The sequence below is a fragment of the Heloderma suspectum genome, chromosome 16 (assembly GCF_057233095.1).
Source record: "Heloderma suspectum isolate Gila_16-S chromosome 16, 16-S_ref, whole genome shotgun sequence".
In the NCBI taxonomy this organism is placed as follows: domain Eukaryota; kingdom Metazoa; phylum Chordata; class Lepidosauria; order Squamata; family Helodermatidae; genus Heloderma; species Heloderma suspectum.
In genome coordinates, this window is record NC_139473.1 from 23,319,567 (window position 1) to 23,336,333 (window position 16,767).

Sequence of the window (16,767 nt, forward strand, 5' to 3'; positions counted from 1 at the left end):
GGCTTCATGACTGGCAGGAAGGGCTTGAACCCACAACAGGCTGGTATTCTTGGTATTTGGCCCCACCCCTTTCCCTTCAGCTCCGCCCACCACTGGAATGCTGCCCCCAAGAGCTTCTCCAGAACAGAATCCAGCCCTTGGGCTGGAGGAGGCTCTGCACCCTGCTCTCAGTCACGGGCTCCAGGGCTCGAGACACAAATCCCATGGGCTACCTGAGGCTGGAGTTGAGCTTGGGGCGCCACAGGGAACTCTGCATGTTGCAGCCCCAGCGCCTCTCCAGGGACAAACGGGGGGCAGAGGGGTGAGCAACATGGGCCTCTGTGATTGGCTGGCGGTGTGAGGCCTTTCCATTGGGCCGGAGACACTCCAAGACAACGCTGGCAATGCCGTCACAGGATCACAGGATCCTGTAGTTGGAAGGGGCCACCTGGGCCAAGCCCCTGCTCCATGCAGGAATCCACTTTCAAGCTTCCCTGACTGGTGGCTGCCCAGTTGCTGCTCGAAGGCCTCCGGGGATGGAGGGCCACCACCTCCCAAGGAAGTCGGCCCCGCGGTCTGACTGCTCTGGCCACCAGGATGCTTTTCCTGAGGTTCAACTGAAATCTGCCTTCCTGTAGTCAAACCCTGTCATTTTGTGTCCTACAGTCTTGGATGATGGAGAACGCGCTGTGGCCCTCTTGTGTGTGGCAACTCTGTAGGGACAATCACCCCCGCCCCCAGCCTTCTCAAGGCTAAGGTCACCCAGCTCCTTCCATCTGTCCTCGCAGGACTTCGTTTCTAGCCCCCTGATAGTCTTTGTTGTCCTTCTCTGAACTCACTCCAGTTTATCTGAAACCTTCTGAAAATGTGGTGCCCAGAACTGGACACAGCGTTCGAGGTGAAGCCTGACCAGTGCAGAGCAGAGCCAGCCCTGGGCAACGAAGCCCCCCACAAGGTCCCAAAGAGCAGAGCAGCCACTACCTCTTGCACGAGGTTCCGGAGGAAAATGGTCTTCTGCCTTAAGGGGTCGTGGACGAGCCCGTCGGAGAAGAAGATCATCCCTTGGGGGAAGTTGTGCTGGGAGAGCCAGGAGACGACGCGCTGCTTCTGCATGTCGGGGCGCCCAGTGATATAGATGATCAGGTACCCCAGGTCTTGCCAGTGCCTGGGCCAGAAGAGGAAGAGAGAAGGTGCTCCTGCCCTCGAGCATCTCATCTGCATCCACAGCAACCTCCCAGAACTGGGCTCCCTCCTGTGGTGGCTGGGAATGATGGGAGTTGTAGTCCAACCCTTCTGGGAGGCGCCCGGTTGGGGAGAGCCAGCCCGACATGTGCTACTTCGGAGCAACAGACTCTCTGAGGGCGGGCTGGGGAGAGGCAGTGGGGAGGCTTGGAGCGCCGTGGAAGGGGAGGGGTGGCTTATCTGTGGTGGCCACGGAGGAGGAGCGGTCAGGGCCCCCCGGGCGATGGGTGTGCAAGGAGCCACAAAGGGCCGCAGCAGGTCGGCCCCAGCAGAACACAGAGAACGGAAGGGGGCTGTTGATGGAGAGCTGGTGGGGGTGGTTTATTTCTTTTATTGTTGTGTTGCTAATTGTGTTTTTAATTTACTCACTTTCATGTTATGTTTTAATCCAGATTTTGCTTTCAACCTGGGTTCTGTTGTCAGGCACCTTGAGCACCATTTTTGGCAGGAGGGTGGGACATAAATCAATAAATGCCACATAACAACAACAAGGAGAAGTGAACCGTCAAGGGTGGAAAGCCGAAGGGGCTGCAAAGCATCTGCCCTCCCCGAAAAGAAGGGGACGCGCCCGCTCAGACCTGCAGGGATGGCGTGTGTGTGCATGCGCCAAACGGCAGTGCCCAGCTGAAGGCCACAGACCGAGAGATCATTTAGGCACCCAGAGTAATAAACCGTAACCTATCCAGATCGTGCACTGGAGAGAATAACCCCCTACTGCTCCGTGGTTTCGTGCATGCTGCTGTTTATGTGGACTAGCCTGGCCACTGATGCGAAGGACCTATATGTACACAATTAGAACTGTAAGAGTTGGAGGGGGTGTTGGAGGCCATCTAGTCCATCCCTTGCTCCATGGAGTAAACCCAGAGCTACGGCACCCCCCAGACAGATGTCCAACCTTGCTCAGAGACCTCGAGGGACGGAGAGCCCACCCACTGCCCTGCCAGTTCAATGGACAATGGTTCCATTGTCAAACTGCTCCTAACATTCAACCACACTCTGCCCTCCTGTAACTTCAACTCATTAGATCTAGCTGTGCCTGCGGGGGCAGCAGAGAAGAGGTCTCTGCCCTTTTCGACAGGTCAGCTCTCCAGGTATTGTGAGAGTGCTTTCATGCCACTCACAGCCCATTCTCAGAGCTAAACTTACCCAGTTCTTCAACCTTTCAACCTAGGACTTGTTTCCATGCCCCTAACCACCCTTCTGTTGCCCTCCTGCAAAGGGCGGTGCCCAGAACTGGACACAGTACTCCAGATCTGAGATATGACTAGTGCAGAATAAAGTGGAACTGTTATGTCTGGTGCCTTGGAAACTATGATTCTATTACCTAACATTGTGTTAGCCTTTTTTGCAGTTACATCGCACTGTTGACTCACGCTGACTCAGGATCAAGTACAGTGCTGAGAAACGTCCCGTATGTAAACCTGCCGAGCCAAGTGTCCCCATCTGTGCATTTATTTATTTGCCTAAACGCAGAAATTTACATATTTCTGAGTTGACTTTCATTATGTTAGTTTCAACCCAGTTTTCAGTTCTATCAAAGAATTTTATCCCTGCCTTCCGGTGTGGTAACCATCCCGCCCAATCTTGCCTGACCTGAGAAGGGTTCCCTCCACCTGTTCCTCTACATCACTAATACAAGTGCTGAAGAGGACAGGGCCCAGGACAAAGCCCCGAAGCCCACCACTCAAAGCCTCCTTCCAGTCTGATGCTGAACCACTCTGGGAGCATGGCTTTCCAGCCCGCTGTGGAGCCGCCCAGCAGTACTGCAGTTTGGCCTGCATGTAACCTGTTTGTTAGCCAAAATATCATGGGGAACTTGGCTGCTTTGCTGAAATCAAGGCAAGTCACATTTACAACCCACTAATTTAATAGCTTGATCAAAGAAAAAGAGAAGAGGTGGTGGGCAGGATTTGTCTGTGACCAAACCATGCTGGCTTTTGGGGATCCGGGGCGAGCTGGGAATTGTTTGCAAACCTGGAGTTTGAACTGACTTGGAGAAAGATTTCGGGGCTTTCAAAGCTTCTCTTTTGCTTTGAACTGAGCTTTGTGTTCTCTGTGCCAGGCCAGGGTGTATTTTGCTGGCCTTGCTGTGGCCGAGTGCTGAACTGTTGGCTTGCCACATTTCGAAGGAATTCCAGCAGAGGGCAAGTCGTGAGCGAAGCGGCATCTCACCACACGCTCTCGCTAGGGAGCGGGCCCCCCTTGAGGGATTCACCCGCAGACAGACACTGGAACCCAGGGCATTGCTATGCCTGGGCCCCAGCCCCGGATCTCTTCCCCAGAGCCCTGAGTGACCACTGGTGCCAATGGAAAGCTTTTCCCCCAGCTTAACTGCCATTGAGGGGGCAATTTTCAAGGGGGATTGCACCTGGGGAAGGAAGAGTTAACTCTCCCCTTAACACCCCCCCCCCCACACACACACACATCTTCCTCTACATGGAAATTAAATATAATAAGCAACTTTTCACATTGGTTTGGGATGATCTGGGTAAGGTGCAAATTAACTGAAGAATTTATTTCATTTGAGATTATTTATATGAGAAATTAACTGGCTGCCTTCATCTCCTGTGAAATGTAAATCAACCTTAGTCCTTATTTCTAAATGTGCATATATACCTGGTACACAGATTTGTGTCTTATGGGCCTGAGCCCCGAACCCCCGAAGGAGCAGGAGCTGCCTTTCAGGGGAAACCTGGGCTTTGGACTAGCTGGATGCCACCCTGGTTTCCTTCCAGACGGCCTGATGGCGGGGAGCCCCTCACCTGACAACGTCAACAGCTCCAGCCCGGACCTTGGGGTCGCTGCCCATGATGGAGACGCTGGCAGCAAAGGAGCCGTCAATGCTGAAGACCGCAGTCTCCATCCCTCGCGGGAGCACGGTCAGGTAGCTGGCAGCACTGCTCTGGTCCCCCCTGATGGCCAAGAAGGAATGCAGCAGAATGTCAGCGCCTGTTTGCGTCTGGGCCACGCTCTGCAATGGTCAGCAACGTGCCACGTGGCTCAGATCCCCCTCCCAGGGCAAGCGTTTCCTTCCCTGGAAGGCTCCCTCCGAGACATCCTGAGGATATCCTGCTTCACCCTTTTGGATCACGCTTTGCCTCATCAGTGCTGGAATCAGGTCTGGACAGGCATCCAGTGAGGTCTTGAGGTTTTGCCAGCATTGGCTCCCTTTCCTTCTCTCAACATGCCACGTGCCGTTTTAGTGCAAGGTGCAGTGTGATAGGAAGGTCGCAAATAGAAGCTCAAGCAGAGCGCGCGTGCACGCCCCCCAAAAGGAGTTTCCGTTGCAAAACTCCAGGATCTGACCATCAAATTTCAAGGGTTATTTGTTGATACTTTTTTAGTTTTTGTACCTAATAGGAATGGTCAGTGAGTTACAGGACTCTAAGCCAGTGTGAATACAACTCTGTATTTCTCTGCAGCAGGGCTGGGGAACCTCAGGCTCAGGAACTAAAGCTGCCCATCCCGGGGTCCCAATCTGGCCCTCGGGGGTTCCTGATAGGGCCACATCCCTTTTCCTTGACAACTGGTCATTTGGTGGCTTCCTGGTTGGAGATTTGAGGCCTACAGAGGCAAAGGGAAAAGCAGTCAGGCTTAGAGCCCTGGAGTTTTTTGTTGGGAGGGGGTATCCCTGATAGGAGTAGTTTCATTTCCCCAGTTAAGTTTAATTTCATCAGGTTTGAAACAGTACTTGTGGTTTTGAGGGAGGAGGATATATAAAGAGAGCAAGAGGGCCAATAAGAGCAGAGTTGGGAGACCAGAGCCTGAAGAGGGAGCAGAAGCAGCCTGGAGAAGTCCAAGTATGGCTAGGGTAAAGGAATTGGTGTTTTGCAACTTTTATTTTCTCTTAATGCCTTTGGTATCACTCAGCTCTATTGTGTAAATATATTTAGTTGTGATTTGCTTGCTTTAATTTCCAGTAATTGGCTGTGGTTAACACCCAGGTGTCTAGAGTGTCACTCACCCCACCCCTACAACCCAAACCCCATTTATCGGAAAGGGAAAGGGAAAAGAAGGAAGGTGGGACTCTTGGGAGGTAAGAGAGCCTTAAGAAGTTGTTCAGGGGGTTGCTCAGAACTCTGACACCTGGCTTTTGTGTAGCCAGACCCCCCCCTTCTAAAAGGCTGAAATGCCTCTCCTAAGGGAAGTGACTGGCACGAAGAGTTTCAAGCTACATTAGGCTGGTCTGTTTGGCATTTTGGCCCCACCCCTTTGCCTTTGGCCCCACCCACCACTGGAATGAGGCCCCCGAGAGCTTGTCTGAAATGGAATTCGGCCCTCGGGCTGAAAGAGGTTCAACACCCCTGATTTTCAAGAAGAACTAATGTCAAAGAGTGTCCCGTTTGCCCCCCATTCAACACTAGGTTGGAGTAAGACACCCCCACACACCCGCGCACTCCCTCCCCAGCACTCAAGGGTTTTCCGTCCATGCCCCTAGCCTGACCTGACCACCAGCTTGACCGGGTAGACGCCAACCACAAGTCGTTTCTCTTTGGGGATGTTGTACGAGATCCTGCCACTGCTGTTGGTGATTTCCGTATCAAAATAGACCCACCGCCCGTTGGAGGGTTCGGTCATGATGAAGATGTCGACCTGGGAGAGGAATGGCACGTGTGGCACATGGTGTGTTCTCCCATCAGAGTGCAGGAACAGAAAAGATCAGGCATCGGGGATTTCAAGCAAACAGGCTCCCCCGCAATTTGCACCAATGCTTTTCAAAGGGGAGGCCACGTCGGCCTCTTGGAGGACTCCCCCCCACACACACACGGTCTGCAGCACCTTCAAGGCCGAGAAATCCAATATGGCAGAATGCATTTGGACTTTGTTTTGCATTCGCCTAAGAAGAAAGATGGCGACCTGGGAGCGCTACCTTTTCCCCCGTGAGAGCCACCATGTCGAGGGGGCCGTACATGAAGCGCCCCACCAGCCCCTGAGGGCCACCTTCTGCTGCAATGACGTCATTTGATCGGTGATTGGAAGTGACGTTCTGAAAGGGAAGCAGGGAAGGAAATGACTGGGCCGAACAGCACGGCAGCCGCCCTGGGCCCCGGCGAGGCTCTGCGCTTCCCTTCCAGTCATGCAGACTTCCCCTTGCCAGCAGTTAGGCCCCCGCCCCTGAGGTCCTGAAGTCTTGAAGGGGGCAGCAGCCAATTGTTTTCAGAAATATGGAAGGGGACACAAGAGAACCGCCCTGAGGGGGTTGGAGAAACTTTTCAGGGTTTTCCGAAGTATTGGGATTCTTTCTCCACTGAGTCTGGGGGTGGGTGGGTGGATGCAGCACAAACACGGACGCTGTGCTCCTTGATACCTGGAGTTCCCCCTCTCCACCCCCCACCCCAGCTCAGGCTTCAGAGTTCCTTCACTGAACTCTTGCATGCAACGTTCTGGAACTTTTCCACCCACCGCCATCCTCCACGCCGCTTTGCTAGAACACGGACTCTGCCGTGCTTCGGACAACGTGCCCCAACTGCCGAGGGGCTCCACGCGGGCCCATTGCCCTCACCCTCAGCTTGACCTGGGTCCTCTTGCGCAGCCATTTCTCCCTCGGGCCGGAGGGGCCGAGTGTCGCCGGGTCCAAGCTGTTGCTCTCCTTGATGCTGGCGGCTTCAAATCGCATCACCTACAGGGGAAAGGCAGTGAGAGAGGAAGCATGGCAGCCCCGCCTCCACCGACAGGGGCGCCCCCAGAGGCCACGTCCTGGTGGAGCGAGCAAGAGGGCGTGGCTGCTCCTGGGAGGCGCAGCCTGCAGAAAGGAAGCCAAGGGTGCCACCAGACGACTTGTTCTAGCTCCCGAGGAAGACGGCGTATTGCGTTGTGAGCCGAGGGGTCCAGCTGACTGGAGACGCTGGCACAGGCCGCCTCAGCAGGTCTTGTGCGCTTTATTCATCTTGCGGCATTTGCATTCCGCCCTTCCGCTGGGGAGCTCAGGGTGACACCCCCGTTCTACCCACACAGCAACTCTGTGAGGTGGGCAAGGGCGGGGGGAAAGCGATTGGCCAGGCCACTCTCTGAGCTCCACGGTCAAGCAGGATTTGAACTCGTGTCTCCCCGCTCCATGCTGGACCCAAGCAGAAGGGGGGGAGAGGGGGGGAAGCCGGCACTGTTACCTGTCTTAGAATGAAAGCAGCCACATCCGTCGATTCCCAGTAGCTGGCATGGAAGAGATGAGGCAGAGCCACCGTGGGGAACGCAGTGAGGACATCCGGGCAGTACAGGGCGTAATCTATCCGCTTGCCTCCCCACCATGTGGAGGTGACTGCAGAGAAGCAGGCAGACAGGACAACATGACCAACGCTCCCCAAAGCCCTGTGCCCCCCCCCACAGGTGCAAAATCCTTGCACCACTTTCACAAGCAATAGCAAGGAGACTCAGACACGCGCGCAGGCAACCCGCTTTGCAGACAGGAAGGTAGGAAGCTGCCCAGCAGCCTATTCCCTCAATATTGCCCCCTTGTCCTGGGGTGGGCTGTTGGGGTTCCTCTGGCAGGGAGAGCTCCCCCCCTTTGCTTGGTACTTATTTCAAAAAGAGCTAGAGATGCTGGGGACCAGACCAAGGACTTTCTACATGCAAGGCGGGGGCTCCGCCAACTGGCCCCTCCCAAGGAGTCCAGTATGGCCAATGGGAGAGGGCAATGGAGGAATTGTCCTTTTTAAAAAATGTGGATGAGAAGCACCAGGTATTTCTTCTCAGTCCAAAGAGGCAGGGGTGCCAGCTGCTTCCCCTGCTCAGGCCTCAATGCTCCAGGGGGCTCAGAGGAGCATCTGTCACCGCTGGCAGCAGCCAGAGTGGCGTTTCTATGACTTGCATGCCAGATCACGCACCTCCTTCAGCCGAGGAGGAACCGCCACCAGCGTGAGTGTTGCGTGCACAAGGGGGCCTGGACCGCGTCGGCTTTGAGGCCGTGGCTGGCTCCAGCAGCAGGGAGCTGCCCTGGGTATCCAGGCGGCACGGACACATCCGCAGGTCTCAGCTGCTACAAGTGTCCAACTTTTTGAAGCACACCTTCACTCTGTCCCATTTCTACATCTGTTTGCACATTTTTGGGTATGCAGATGCATTTTTGTTTGCACTTCTCTCGATGTATAATTCGGAGAAAGGCATACAAAATGCAGACGTAAGGAGGAATGCATACTAACATCCACCGGAGTTATAGTTTTTGACTGGAGAAGTGCACTGCAAAACTCAGAGGAGTGCGGAAACTGAGGGATAGTTGCATTCCAGGCTGTGCATTAGTTTGGCAAGTGCTGATGAGCTCACTCCGTATTGTGAACCGAACTCACTCCTCTCCCCTCTCGGGCGCATGCGCAGCAGCAACACTGCCATGGCGCAGCTTCATGAAGTCTCTCTCGCTTTCCCCCGTTCAGAAAGCAACAAAAATGGGCACGCGCTGCTGCCGTCCGGGCTTTACTTGCGTCCCGCCTTTGGGGCCCAGCCGGTGTTAAAAGGCGAGGCACAAGAGGTGCGCGTTGGTGCTCTGCGGCAAAGGGCCCCAAGCGCTGATGCAAGGCCAGCCGCACGGGGCCAAGGGAGCGGGGCGCGTCCCCAAGCTTCAGCGCGGGCCTCGTCGCAGCGCCCCCCATTCCAGATGGGAAGCGAGGAGGAGCCCCGACGGCTTCATCCCGGGGGCCACACCGTCCGCAGGCCTGGGCCCTGCAGCGGCGCTGCTTCGTGGGAGGCCTCTCGGGCACGTGCCTGAGGCGCCCGCACCTCGCGTGGCGAGTCAACCGCCGGCCGCACTCACCGTTCGCCGCGCCGGCGGGCAGCAAGCTCTCCGTCGACCCGGAGCTCTCGGTGCTGCCCCCGCTCCCCCTTCGCCCCTCTGCGCTTTGGGGCTCCACGGCTCCCGCGACGGAGGGCAGCGCTGCGGAGCCATCGGCGAACAGGGCGCGATGGCACTGGAGGGCCTCAGCTGCGTGGTGGGAGACAGAAGGCAGACGGGGCGGGGAGTGCGTGGAGCGGCGACGCACGGTCCGGCGGGGCTGGCAGAGCAGCGGTTAGCTGCCCCTGGCTGGCTGCGTTTGGGGGTAGGGGCCGGGGAGCCTTCCGGGGCCTGCCTGCTGCTCTCTCTTGATCCCTCCGGCATTAGGGCACAACCCCATGCATGCTCCGGCAGACAAAGGTCCTAGAGCTCCCGGCATGCCCCAGCCATACTGGGAGTCACAGGATTTCCCCCCGACTGCGCCTTTGATTACTTCGTGCTCTTTCATGCCTTTCACCACTGGCATCAGCCACCTTGGATACTTTCAGCACAAAAGGCAGGATGCAAGTGTGTTGTGGGTCGCCCAAACAGAAGCGGCCCTGAACAGGGTTCTTCCGTCCTCCCCCTCCATGTTCCAGTTATCTGGCAGCTTTGGGTTTCCCCAGCCCTTCATAGCACAGGGGCAGTTGCCCCCCCCCCGAGGCATGCATTTTTATTTGCATTTGCTGTGTTGTGAAAAGGTATTTGATGTCCTTGCTTTCACCAGAGTTGCTGCTGTAGCCCAGGGACAACTTGTGGCTCTCCCTTTGTTTTGGCCTGCAACTCCCATCAGCCCTCGCCAGCACAGCCAAAGGTGAGAATGGATGAAAGCTGTGGGGCAAAACATCTGGAAGGCCACCGGTTGCCCAGCCCTGCTCTCATGGGTCATCAGCTGGGATGAGAAGGGTGCAAGGATCTGAAGGGTTTACATGGGCTGTCCTGCATCATGCTCAGGGCAAGCAATGAGCAGCTGTCTCGCTGCGTGGGGCTGGCAGCCATTTCGTATTTGTCTCGGTCAAGGCTGCTTGAAGTAGCAGGAACCCGTTTTCTGGCAAAGCCTCCTGGAAGACAGGCCAGGTGGCTACAACGGGATGTGAATAGCACAGCAAAGAAACAGGAGCCATACCTAAGAGGTGGGATCTCCCATCGCCCAGTGGGTATCTCTGGTACCTCGGCACGGTAAAGGGAGGCAGAAGGTGGAATTTATTCTCCAGCAGCGGCTCCAGCCTCGAGGCAGAGGGGTCGGCAGAGTGGAAGAGGCTGTAGACTTGGTTGCAGGCTGGATGTACCTGGGAGACTGGAGACAGCAAGCGGGTGGCCGGGGGTGGGGGGATGTCCCAGAATCATCAGAAAGTGCTCAGAAATCTCGTAACAGCATAAAAGCAGCACACAAATAGGTACAAGCTTGTCCCTAAATTCCCAGAGAGGCTTCAGAAACAACAGTCTCAATTCTGAGCTCTCAGACACAAAAATGGTGCAGCTCAAACAAACGGATCTTTGCTGAGTGGACACAGCCACTTGTCCACACGGAAGGGTTCAGGGGCTCTTGCATCCCCCTTTCCCAGAAAGAGTGCAGTTAGAAGCATCCCTGCATTCCCTCCCTCAGGCAATGAACAAGATCTGGCCGCATTTTTTTCTTTCTGAATTAATTTCTGATGTTTCAAAAACATCACGGCATACGCTAACAGTCTTTATGTACTGACTCTTATGAAAGCGTGTCTGCATGGAGGCGGCCATCCTTGCCTCCTCCCATAAGAAGAGTCCTGGGAGCTGACCCAGAATGCACTCTGCCATTGTTCCTAGTTCCAAGGAGAGAGCCAACTGGAGGGGCCTCCTCAGACTGGCTACATTATCCTTCCAGTTAGGATTCTTGGAGTATGGATGATAAAACTTGGGTCCAGGCTACCTGAAAGACCGCCTCCTCCCATATGAGCCTGCCTGCATTTTAAGATCTTTGAGTGGGGCCCTTCTCTCGGTCTGTATCCATCACAGGGGCGTCTGCTTGAGGATGCAAGAGAGGGCCTTCTCGGGGGCCACTCCTAGGCTCTGGAATGCTGTGCTGAGGGAGACTAGGTGGCTTGTTCTCTGCTGACCTTCCACTGGCAGGCAAAGACATTTTTATTCAGGGAGGCCTTTGGCATACAAGCTGATCTATTGCTGAAGGTTTTTTTTTTCAATTGGTTGGTGCTGTTCCTTTTATCATTGTGCTTTTATTTATTATTTATTATTACATTGCTATCCCACCTTTTTTCCTCTTGCAAGGAACCCAAGGCAGCTCACATAGTCCTCCTCCTCTCCATACCATCCTCACAACAACCCTGTGAGGTAGGTTAGGCTGAGAGTCAGCGACTGGGCCAGTCACCCAGGGACCTTCATGGCCGAGTGAGGGCGAGAACCTGGATCTCACAAGTCCCAGTCCAACACTCTCATCACTACGCCACATTGGCTCTTACAATTTTTAATTGTGCTTTTAATTTATTTGTTTTTATGTTCTGTTTCAATCCCAATGTTGTTACTGTTAGCTGCCTTGAACACCGTTTTTGGTGGGAAGGCGGGATATACATTTAATAAAGAACAGAACATCATTACTGGAAATGGGAGGGGTCAGGAGCCCTTCTGGGGGGCTGTCTGTGGGGGAGACCAACGCCTGGGAGCCTCAGGAAGCCTTGAAGACATCGAGGGCTGGGAGGGAGGGCTGGTGGAGAGAGACAGCAGGTATCCAGACCGCAAGTGCTTCACATGGGGCCTGACGTGATCTTTACCTCCCCAGCTGACAGGTGGGGGAAAGACGCAGAGAGGCCGAGGGGGGGCTGCCAACTGGGGTGTGCAGGGCTAACTGTGGAGGGCCCCCAGGGTGGCTTCTGGGAGGGGCCTTTCATGCACAATCGCTCCTTTCATGTGCAGTTGCTCCTTTGGCCAATTTTTCGGAGGTTCTTCCAGCCGTCATCATCCACTCGGAACCCTCCTGAGTTTTCCCACCACTTCTTCCCTCTTTTTTCTTTCTGCCACAGAAAATCCATTGAGGACGAGAAGAGCAGAAGAAGCAGCAGTGCAACCTTTTGGCAAGTGAGGGCAGGAAAAGGCGCAGCGGAGCAGGAGGGGCTGTCCCTGGGGAAGCTGGAGGAGGCACTGGGGATGTCCCCCCTTTCTCTACCGCTTGGTCGGCATTTCCAATTGCAGAGCCATTTCCTTTCTCATGAGGCAGCTTCCCCCAAGCCGGTGTCCTGGATTTTAGGAAAGAGCTGACTTTGCTTAATTGGACATGCCGGGAAGCCCATTGAAAAAACGCTAACCCATTTCTCTGAAAACAATTGAAGGTGTCTTACTATGAAATACAAATGCTAAATATTAATGATTGAGTATTAAGAATTTGAAAATGTAAATAAGTAAGAAATATTGTATGAAATCATATTAAAGAGAAGATACAGAGACACAAGCAGGTTCACCATGAATTCTGCGTAACTGGCATAAAAATAATGGTCAAGATGACCTAGATCGTATCCAAAGAGAAAATGCTGATTTAAAGGCCTATCACTTGAGCCAAAAATGTATTTGAATAATGAACAGGTGCAAGACACTATAATTCCAGGTCAAAGGTGTACTTAAAGATTTCGCTTATCAATGAATGAGCAAAAAATATTGGGTAAGTACACACATCAAAACGCTTGATGTCTAGGGAAAAAAAGCTTAAGTTTAATTAGAAAATTTTGAGTAAGGGGTTATCTTCTCAAAAGTATAATTCAAAATTGATTTCAGCTTGAAAGGTGTAAGCCTTTTATGTATGTTCCAATGTTTTAAGAATATTTAATAATAAAGAAATAAGTAAGATTGTGAGCCCTAATTTATGGGACAGTGGAGAATATTAACTCTGAGGTAATTGCTACACAAAAAGGAATAAAGGCATTTTAGAACGTGGAGCTTCTTCTCAGAAGCTCGCCGCCTTGCTGGTGAGCTGTTAGCTGAACAGCCTAGTCAGCATTAAACAGGAAATGTGGCACTTAGTGCAAGACCTCTATTTTTTAAGGAATTAAGACCAGAAGTCTACGAACAAGGAACAGTTAAGAAATTCTATTTCTTTTGAAGCTATTAAGATCTAAGGGTTCAACAATAAAAAATGTTTTTACATGCAAGTTACATTTTGATGTTATGCTATAAGCATATTTGTAATACAAAATAAAGCATGGATCAAAAATATCTTTCTGTACTAATTCTTGTTAGTACAAAACCTGGATTGTAACCCATGAAACAATCCTAGATATACACTTTGTTTAGAACTATTTTATCTGCTATTAGGTGGTGAACGAGGAGCTAGACGCTTCCCAAGTACTGAACTGTAGGCAGATAGCTCAAACAAAGTCCCTAATCCGTAACACTGGCAGCCTCTAGGCATGTGGGACTGCCAAGTGTCGTCACTCCCCAGCCAGCTAGCCTGGCTGGGGGTGATGGGACTTGCAGTCCCACACATCTGGAGGCCACCAGGGTTGGGGAAAGCTGCTAAAGGCAAGTCTGCTAAGGAGCATTTGCCTCCATTAGAATGCTCCGCCTCCTAAATATCTTCTTTACCAAAAAGCAGAAGGTGAATGAACGCATTTTGTGTCATCTAAAGCAGTGCGGCTTCTGCCCCTCTCTGCACGCTGCTCAGCATTCCCTTGCGCCGACTGCTTCCTGGGCCCGTGTCCCCGCCCAGACCGGAACAGCTGCCCTGCTGCCTTCTGGACGGCTCTATGTATTGCTGCTCGGCTGATGTGTCTGAGCCACTCGGGCAGTCTGCCGGAGGTGCGGCACCAAACAAGCCGGTGGGGAGGGTGGCCTGCTGCGCCCCGCCAGGGCTTTGCCTCGTCATCGCCCTCCAAGGCCAGGAATGGGCGGTGCGCCTGCGAGCTCCCCCAGTGAACGCCGCAGCTTCCCGGGGTGCAGCGGCGGTCTTGCGGATTCAGACAGCACCATCTCTATCCCAAGGGAGCGGAAGTCTCACTGCCAGCGCGAAGAGAAGCTGCCGCTGCTCACGTCCCCCCGGAGCCCCCAGCGCACGGCGGCTTCCTCGAAAAGCTGTCCGAGGCGTGACGGAGCACTGCGCGTTGCTGGCGGCGGCCCACACCGGGAACGAGCCGATGCGGGCGGATAGTCCTTTCCTAGAGGCAGGCCGAAACAGGCCTGCCGGAGAGGCAAGCGTGGGGCAGGCGTGGACTCCTTGCCAACTGCAGAGGCTCAGAGCATGCGTGTGCCTGCGAGCTGGTCTCTTGGTGCAAGAAGGCGCCCATCATGCATAAGGCGGCCTCGCTGCTGATGCTGCGGCAGGGTCTTCTCTCTTGCCTTTCCACCACACGCCCAGTTCAAGAGCCCACCTGCTGATTGCTGGGTCTGTTCACTGGACCACTCCCCTCTCCGCACACACACAGCTGACTCACGCCACGGTCAAACCAGCATTGTCTGCACCAGCCTTACCCATCCTGGCACCCTCCGGATGCATTGGACTACAACTCCCATCAGCCCCAGCCAGAGTTGTAGTCCAACGTATCCAGAGGGCCCAAGGTTGGGGAAGGCCGCTCCACACGGATTGGAAAACTGCTCCCACAGGGGCTTTCCCATCCACCTCCTCCCTGGTCCTTGCACCCGGTGAGGCCAGGATTGAACCTGGGAGCAGGGGCACACGCTGCAGGCTCCCTGCCACGGAGCCCGGCTCCCCCTAAATGGACGCCTGCTGACCCCCATCCTTCCAGGCCGCTCCCGGGGCTCTTCCCTGCGCCCTCGCTGAGCCCTGTTCTGGTGGCTCCCAGACCCTCCTCCGGCCACCCTTCTCCCCCTGGTGACAAGGCTGCTTCAAAGTTCAAAGAACAGCTCAAGCTTTGCAATCGCCTTGGCTGCCATTAAATAAAAATCTAGGCTGCAAGAGCTTTAAAAGGTGGGAAGAAAATGGGAAATCCACAAAAGGGACTCTTGTTGTATTGAAAACAGCCCCATGACCTGCAGCTTTTGAGATGCCGTTCGTGGGGGGGAATCCGAGTTTCAGAAGCATGAGGCCACATTAGGGGGTTGGACTCGATGGCCTTGTAGGCCCCTTCCAACCCTACTATTCTATGAGGCCACCATTTCAAAAGAGCCGCGCTGGGTTCCCCACCTCTCACGGGAGCACGGTGGGGGTGCTGCAGGAGCAAGCCAAGCGGCCGGCCCCTCATTCCCCTCCCGGGCCTTTGAGCCCTGCCAGGAGCAGCAAAGAGCATCCGGCCGCCTGCAGCCAGAGAGCGCGGCTGGCTCACCTTCTAGGCCGGGCAGCACCATCCTCCTCATCGCCAGCACCAAGCCGAGGGGCGAGCCAAAGAGGAAGAAGTCAGACACTTCGAACTCAAAACGCCCCAGGTGGACATCCAGCATGGCAGAGGAGCTCTCTGGGGGGAAATCTGCATCCTCGTTCAGCATTGTTGAGTGGATACTGGAGAAGAGAGACACACACGAGAGAGTGAGAGAGAGAGAGAGAGAGAGAGAGAGAGAGAGGGAGGGAGAGAGGAGGCCACATGGGTCTTTAAAACAAAGCGGCACCATTCCGCAACCCCTAGACATGAGGCCAAGTTAAACCACAACTGAATTAAACAGCAAAAAAGCTCTTATCAAGAGTCACACCGCTTGTGCCAGATGTGGTGCTCTGTGCTTCCCATTTTATATTTCTCCAGCCTCTAGGTTTGGAAATAAAACATATTGGTTTGTGTGTGCGGCTTGGTCTGAATGACCTTCAGGGGCCCGTTACAGCCCAGTATCCCCGGCTGCAACTCTGCGTCACTTCTGACCTTGATTCTAAGGCTTCAGACAGAGCTGTGCATGTAGATGCCTGGAGGCAGCACCTCTCAAAGAACGGACCACAGACAACTGATCATTGGTCGCACGCTGCGGATGTGTTTCGTTTGGAACTGGGATGGCCCCAGAAGGCAGAGGCTTTGGGTGGAGAAGACTCACCTTTTCCCTCTCCCCTGATCCACCCCTCTGCCTAAGGAATCTTCAAATTTCCAGGGCCAGATGAACTGCACCCTAGAGTAATAAAGGAACTGGCAGAAGAACTCTCAGAACCGCTGTCTATTCTCTTTGAGAAATCATGGAAGACGAGGGAAGTGCCAGATGACTGGAGGAGGGCTAATGTTGTCCCTATCTTCAGAAAGGGTAAGAAGGAGGAACCTGGGAACTACAGAACAGTCAGTCTGACATCCATCCCTGGGACAATTCTGGAGCAGATGACAAAGCAATCCATCTGGAAGCACCTTGAAAACAATGCCATGATTACTCGAAGCCAACATGGATTTGTCAAGAACAAATCCTGCCAGATGAATCTGATCTCATTTTTTGATCAGGTCACCTCCCTTGTGGACTGTGGGAATGCTGTGGACATCATATACCTCGACTTCAGTAAAGCTTTCGACAAAGTGCCCCATGATATCCTGATGAGCAAACTAGCTCAAAGGGGGCTAGATGGAACAACGATCCGGTGGATCCACAGTTGGCTACAGAATCGGACTCAAAGAGTGCTGATCAATGGGACCTTCTCAAACTGGGGAGAGGTAATGAGTGGGGTACCGCAGGGCTCAGTCCTGGGCCCAGTGCTCTTCAACATTTTTATGAATGACTTGGAGGAGGAGGTGCAGGGAATGCTGATCACATTTGCAGATGACACAAAATTGGGCAGGATAGCTAATACTTTGGAAGACAGAAACAACATTCAAAGTGATCTTGATAGACTGGAGCGCTGGGCAGAAAACAACAGAATGACATTTAATAGGGATAAAGGCCAAGTTCTGCACCTAGGAAAAAGAAACCAAATGCAC

At 53.8% G+C, this 16,767-nt stretch overlaps 1 protein-coding gene and 1 long non-coding RNA gene across 9 annotated transcripts in view; one reads left to right on the forward strand and one right to left on the reverse strand.

The window, feature by feature from the left end:
* Positions 1–16,767, reverse strand: part of PITPNM3 (PITPNM family member 3) — a 107,030-nt gene that overhangs the window by 3,079 nt on the left and 87,184 nt on the right. For 5 of the 8 annotated variants that reach the window (XM_084822762.1, XM_084822759.1, XM_084822761.1 and 2 more), the window contains 9 exons: positions 15,217–15,389; positions 10,086–10,256; positions 8,963–9,130; positions 7,329–7,477; positions 6,725–6,841; positions 6,092–6,208; positions 5,666–5,814; positions 3,984–4,133; positions 961–1,240 (listed from right to left, as the gene is read on the reverse strand). In XM_084822762.1, coding sequence (XP_084678888.1) covers positions 961–1,240; positions 3,984–4,133; positions 5,666–5,814; positions 6,092–6,208; positions 6,725–6,841; positions 7,329–7,477; positions 8,963–9,130; positions 10,086–10,256; positions 15,217–15,389 — 1,474 coding nt within the window. The remainder of the gene's footprint in view (positions 1–960; positions 1,241–3,983; positions 4,134–5,665; positions 5,815–6,091; positions 6,209–6,724; positions 6,842–7,328; positions 7,478–8,962; positions 9,131–10,085; positions 10,257–15,216; positions 15,390–16,767) is intronic. The other 3 variants (XM_084822765.1, XM_084822764.1, XM_084822760.1) reach the window with 1 other exon arrangement.
* Positions 8,516–13,146, forward strand: LOC146335110 (uncharacterized). The gene is made up of 3 exons (XR_014786136.1): positions 8,516–8,680; positions 9,687–9,773; positions 11,971–13,146. It is a non-coding gene; the product is annotated as an uncharacterized LOC146335110 (long non-coding RNA).